The sequence below is a fragment of the Theropithecus gelada genome, chromosome 10, assembly GCF_003255815.1.
Source record: "Theropithecus gelada isolate Dixy chromosome 10, Tgel_1.0, whole genome shotgun sequence".
Lineage (NCBI taxonomy): Eukaryota > Metazoa > Chordata > Mammalia > Primates > Cercopithecidae > Theropithecus > Theropithecus gelada.
Genome location: NC_037678.1, coordinates 89,986,545 through 89,993,222, shown reverse-complemented (window position 1 = coordinate 89,993,222; position 6,678 = coordinate 89,986,545). Strand labels below are relative to the sequence as shown.

Sequence of the window (6,678 nt, the reverse complement as noted above, 5' to 3'; positions counted from 1 at the left end):
AAATGCTTCTTAGGAGCTTTCAGCTTTCACAATCAACTTAGTGACAAAAGATATGATAATAAGCCAGAATATAATTTCTTTTTTTTCTGAAACAGGGTCTTGCTCTCCCACCCAGGCTGGAGTGCAGTGGCATAATCAGAGCTCACTGCAACCTTGAACTCCTGGGCTCAAGCGATCCTCCTGCCTTAGCCTCCCAAGTAGCTAGGACTACAGTTACACACCACCATGGCCCAGTAACTTTTAAAATTTTTTGTAGAGACAGTCTTGCTATATTGCCCAGGCTGGTCTCAAACTCTTGGCCTCAAGTAAGTCTCCTGCGTTGGCCTCCTAAAGCATTGGGATTACAGGTGTGAGCCACTGTACCTGACCCAGAATATAAATTTTACCTATCTTGATAATATAAAAATAAATAATATATATAAAAATAAAAATACAAAAATGACCAAAGGTATAGCTGGAGAATAGAGAGAAAGGTCTTAATATCTTGATTCTTTGGGAATTGAGATATGGGCTAAAATTAAATACATCAACAACAAAAATCTTGTAAGGAGAGGTTAAAAGCAGTTATCTTCAAAAAGTAGGTCTGAGTTTATAGAGTGGAGGTAACTTATTTGTTATAAGCTCTTTAGGATAAGGTATTTGTTTCATTTTGATCCTGCATATGTATTACTTTAATTATGAGGATTAAGTTCAGGAAACACCTCTTAAGGAAGTCACTTAAAACACATACACACTCACACAGACACCTCAGGAAATCACATTTGTATTAGCAATATTTTAGCCAGTACTTTCTGCATCTAGATTTATTTCCTTTATGATCATTAAGATTCTCACCTAAACAAGTTGCCAAAATACACTACCTCTGATTTTATTTAGATTCTAAAAGTTAGGATACAAAAAGCACATAAACATCTACAAGTACCAAAACATTTATGACCTTATAATTTTATAGTGCAAGAAAAAGGACAAAGACAGGAATACAAATAAATTATAATCTAAAGAGTTACATACAAAATTTCCTTGATTATTTGTTAAAATCTGCTAGAAAAGTAACAGGAATGTTATTAAGCCTTTCTAGACATTTTGAACACGATCTGACACCGTTCTCTTCAATTTCCTGGTTGCATCCTCAGCTTAGCAGGCACTGGAGACAGCCAGCTTCTTCAAATGGTCCATGAACACCTGCAGGCTAACATCATCAGTTAGGATGGGTGCTCCAGTTTCCTGAAATGTAATGATAAAGATTAGTTGGCAGATATCTTAGAAGCTGGTTAGAATTCATGAGCTGTCAAGCACCTTCCCTCAGAGTATTCACAGGTGTTGTCCCCTCTGCTATGAGTACTCCCATCACCCCATCCTCTGCCTCACTAACCACTTCTTTTGACTAAAGCACAGTTTCCTCACAAAATCCTTTCCTGGTATGCCGAGATAGGCCGCCACCACCTGCTAGTTTTGAGCATCAGGACTTCTACTTTACCCTCTTCTCCACAGTCCTCATGAAGTACCCAGGGTCTAGCTCCCCACCAATGTGAGCTCACGGAGCCCACATGCCTGCCCTTCCTCTTAAATGCTCTGCTTACCACAGAAGCTGGATAATGGTGTACCCATGAACAAGTGAACCGGTATCTCCACTGAACAGATGGATACTTCAAATATCAGAAAAAGCTTATAATTTTATTAATGTTATGGGAAAAAATTGAATAGAAACCTCAATTTGTAGTAAGATTCCAATTTTGTAAAGACATTTAAAAATATATATACACACACACACACACACAATAATACACTTTATATTATGTAGAAAAAAGCTGGAAATAGTTAACTCTTTAGAAAATGATTCTAGGTAATTTAAATTTTCTTATTTTTTAAAACATATTCATTTTCTAAAATGAAACCGTACTGTTCTAATTAGAAAAGTGTAAGCATGATCAAAATGTTTTCAGAGGATTTCGAGGAAGAAGGAGTAGAAGATATACTTTTCTCTATTCCTCCCACTAAGTACAACTGAAAACCTTGGGCATCTTATATAAACCAAGCCTAAGACGACGTTTAAAGGTGGAGAGAAGACAGAAGACACACTGAAGACCTCGGGACGCAAGCAACAACACAGCAGCGAGTCTCCGGGCTTTCTTATGCCTCATACACTCCGAGTTTGGAGCTGAGGAAGCTGGCAAATTGTCACTGAGCGCAGACTCAAAACAAAACAAAACAAAACAAAACAAAAACAACAAAAAGCACCCACTTTCTCTAGCCAAAGGACTAAAGCAGCCTAGCAAGACAGAACAATCTTAGATAATAACCCCTGTACTCCAGGCAAAAATGAGAGGAAAACCTGTGGCCCTGACCCCCCTGAACCAGCAAAGGCTGGGTGGGCAGCCAAAATTTCTACCCTCACAAGGCAGTACCAAGGCACCCCAACACTCCCACCAAGATGGTGGCAGAGAAGGCTAAGTATGGAACCAGGAAGTTCATCCCCAATGGCCAAATAAGAAATTGTCCTACCCCTGTGGTGTCAGTAGAGGTCATGTGGGGAGCCTGGACTTCCACCCCAACCTGGCAAAAATATATGCGCCTCCCCCTGCCTACTGGGGTGGCATCAGAGGCCTGGTGGAGGGTCAGGACTTTCACCATCACCCAAGTGTAACAAGGCCATCTCCACAGCGGTGTCATTGGAGGCTACGGGGGAGCTGGAACTCCCATTCCCACTAAGCAGTAACAAGATATCACTAGGCGCCCCCAGGTGTCAACAGAGGCCAGTGGAAAACCTGGACTTCACCTCCACCTGGCAGTAATGGAGCCCACCAGCACCCCCCACACCCCCACCACCACCTTCCCTGTCAGAGCAGTGTAAGAAAAAATCAGTGAAAAGTAGCAGGTTTAAATAAGATCCAGGGTCTCATACAAACACTCAAGTGTCCAAGTTTCAATTAAAAAAATCACTTATACAAAGTGATTACCAAGACCTCCAAATGAATTTAAAAAGACAATTGACAGGTGTTAACACCAAGTTGACAACAATGTTAAAATCACCTGACAAAGATTTTAAACTAGCCATGATAAAAATGCTTCATGAGCAATTACAAACACACTTGAAACAAATGAAAAAATAGGAAGCCTCAGCAAAGAAACAACAAGGTCCCAGGAAAGAAGTGGAAGACATGGAGAACCAAAAGGAAAGTTTGTAACTGAAAAATACAGTGACAAACAAAAAGCTCAGCACATAGGTTCAATGCAGAAAGGGAACAGAAAAAAGAATCAATAAATTGGAAGACAAAATAATAGAAGTTACCCAAATGAACAAAAGAAAGAAAATACATGGAAATGTAGTACCTGGGGTACTGCAACAAATCTAACATTCATGTCACTGGATGTCAAAAAAGAAAGAAAAGAGAGCAGGTGACAAGGCATTCAAAGAAATAATGACCGAAAACTTTCCTATTTGGCAAGAGATACAAACCTACAGAAGTAAAAAGCTGAGTAAACCAAAATAGGATAAACCCACAGAAATCCATGCCAAGACATGTCATAATTACACTTTCTTCTCTGCCCCTGCCCATCCACCCTGAAAACTAACAACAGAAAAAGACTACTGGAAGCAGCCAGAGGAAAATGACACCTTCTCTACAGGGGAAAACACTGAGACTGACGGTGAACTTTTCATAAGAAACCATAAAGGCCAGAGGAAGCGGCACAATATTTTTCAACTGCTTAAAGAAAAGAGCTGTTAGTCAGAATCCTATACGCAGAGAAAATATTCTTCAGAAATGAAAGGGATTATCAAGACATTCTCAAATAAAAGAAAACTAAAAATTTATCACCAGCAGATCTATGCTAAAAAGAATGGCTAAAAGTAGGCTGGGCGTGGTGGCTCACGCCTGTAATCCCAGCACTTTGGGAGGCTGAGGCAGGCGGATCACCTGAGGTCAGGAGTTCAAGACCAGCCTGACCAACAAGGAGAAACCCTGTCTCTACTAAAAATACAAAATTAGCCAGGCGTGGTGGTGCATGCCTGTAATCCCAGCTACTCGGGAGGCTGAGGCAGGAGAATTGCTTGAACCCAGAGGTGGAGGTTGCGGTGAGCTGAGATCCCGTCATTACACTCCAACCTGGGCAACAAGTACAAAACTCTGTCTCAAAAAAACAAACAAAAAAAAAAGAAAAAAGAAAAAAAGAATGGCTAAAAGATCTTTAAAAATAAAGAAAACAATAAAAGCAACCATATAGAGAAATATAATAGGTTTTCCTTTTTAAGACTTATCAATTACGTTTGATGCTTGAAATAAAAATTATAACATTGTCTGATGTGATACTAAATGTATGCAGAGGAAATATTTAACATAATTATATTACTGACGGGGGAGAAGAAAGTGATGGAAGAGGGAGGTAAGGTCTCTAGACTTCACTTGAACTGATAAAAAAATACCAGTAGACTGTGATAAGTTAACGCATATATGATGTAATACCTAGGGTCTGACCAGGTGTGGTGGCTCATGCCTATAATCCCAGCACTTTGGGAGGCTGAGGTGGGAGGATCGCTTGACCTCAGGAGTTTAGGACCAGCCTAAGCAACATAGCAAGACCTCATTTTAATTAAAATAAAAAAAAACCTAGGGCACTTAGGAGCAACTACTTAAAAAAGCTAAATTAGGAGATACACTCAAAAACATTACAAACAAGTCAGAAGGGAATCCTAAAACATGTTCAAATAACTCATGGGAAGACAGGAAAAAAGTACACACAACGAAGGCAGGAAAAAAGTATACAAAACGAAATGAAAAAAGAAAAGCAGAAAACAAAAAATAAAATGGCACACTTAAGCCCTAACATATCATTAATTACATTTTATATATAAATGGTCTAAATATACCAAGTAAGAGAGCTCAGCAGATTGCATTAAAAACCATGACCCAACTATACACTGTCTATAATAAATTCACTTCTTTTTTGAATTTTGTTTTTCAAGATAGAGTCTTGCTCTGTCGCCCAGGCTGGAGTGCACTGGCGCAATCTCGGCTTACTGCAACCTCCACCTCCTGGGTTCAGGCAATTCTCCTGCCTCAGCCACCCGAGTAGCTGGGACTACAGGCACGTGCCAGCATGCCAGCTAATTTTTGTATTTTCAGTAGAGACGGGGTTTCACTGTGTTGGCTAGGCTAGTCTCGAACTCCTGACCTCGTGATCTGCCTACCTTCGCCTCCCAAAGTGCTGGGATTACAGGTGTGAGCCACCACACCCAGCCGGAAGAGTTTTTAAAAACCTATTGCAAACAGGAGAGAGTAAATAATAATGACTAGAGCAGCAACCAATGAAATTGAAAATAAAAAGATAATAAAGTCAATGAAATGAAGAGCTGATTCTTTGAGAAGATCAATAAAATTACCAAACTCTAGCAAGACTGACAAAGAAAAGAAAAAACAGAGATGACATAAATTTATCAATATCAGGTATAAAACGGGTATCACTGCAGACTCTACGGACATCTAAAGGATAGTCAGGGAATCCTACAAGCAACTTTATACACGTAAGTTTGACAGTGTAAACAAAATGGAACAATTCCTCAAAAAACACAACTGCCATAACTCATCCAATATGAAATCAATAATTTGAAAAGCCCTATAACTATTAAGGAAGTTGAATTAGTAATCTAAAAACTCTCAAAAAAGAAATCTCTAGGCCCAGATGGCTTCATAGAAAAATCAACCAAATGTCTGAAGAATCCCCAATTCTACACAATCTTCCCCAGAAATTGGAGAGAAGGAAAGACTTCCCAATTTATTTTATGAAGCTAGCATTATCCTGATACCAAACCAAACAAAAACAGGAGAAAAAAATGAAAACTACAGACCAATATTCCTCATAAATATAGATGCAAAAATTCTCGAAAAAATATTAACCAATAGAATTCAGCCATATATACAAACTCCACCTCCCATCAGATCAGTAGCAGTACTAGATTCTAATACGAGTGCAAACCCTATTGTGAACAACGCATGTGAGGGATCTAGGTTGTGTGCTCCTTATGAGAATCTAATGCCTGATGATCTGTCACTGTCTCTTGTCACCCCCAGCTGGGACCATCTAGCTGCAGGAAAACAAGCTCAGGGCTCCCACTGATTCTACATTATGATGAGTTGTACAATTATTTCATTATATGTTACAATGTAACACTCATAGAAATAAAGTGCATAATAAATGTGGTGATGGAAATGCCGCACATCTTGACCTTATCAATCTCAGTATCCTGGTTGTGATACTGTATTATAGTTTTTGCAAGATGTTAACACTAAGGGAAAATGGGTAAAAGATACAGGTGATCCCTCTGTATTATTTCTTATAACTATATGTAAATTTACAATTATCTCAAAAAAGTTTAATTTTAAAAGTGTTATAAGAAAACAGAATGAAAGGAAAGACTCATCTGAGAGAGACACAAATGCTGGGAACAGTTAGATAAAGTAGTAATTGGTGGGGGGCGGGGGGGTGGGAGAAAAGGAAAGGAATTAGGCTGGAAAGTGAGGAGGCGGCAAAATCGATGGTGACAAGTTGCCCTGTGTTCTCAGCAGAGAGAGGACTAGGGGCCACGCTGCTGTGTGACGAAGGAGACGACCCCCATGGAGGCCACAGTACAGTGCTCTGTCCCCTGGCCTGAACCTGGTATGTTATGCTGTATATTGTGGA

The 6,678-nt window shown here is 39.5% G+C and overlaps 1 protein-coding gene across 5 annotated transcripts in view; it reads right to left on the bottom strand.

Moving 5' to 3' along the window:
* Nucleotides 1-745: 745 nt before the first annotated feature.
* Nucleotides 746-6,678, bottom strand: part of SEC23B (Sec23 homolog B, coat complex II component) — a 47,346-nt gene continuing 41,413 nt past the window's right edge. For 4 of the 5 annotated variants that reach the window (XM_025398656.1, XM_025398654.1, XM_025398658.1 and 1 more), the window contains exon 20: nt 746-1,224. In XM_025398656.1, coding sequence (XP_025254441.1) covers nt 1,135-1,224 — 90 coding nt within the window. In that variant the 3' untranslated portion in view covers nt 746-1,134. The remainder of the gene's footprint in view (nt 1,225-6,678) is intronic. The other variant, XM_025398657.1, reaches the window with a different exon arrangement.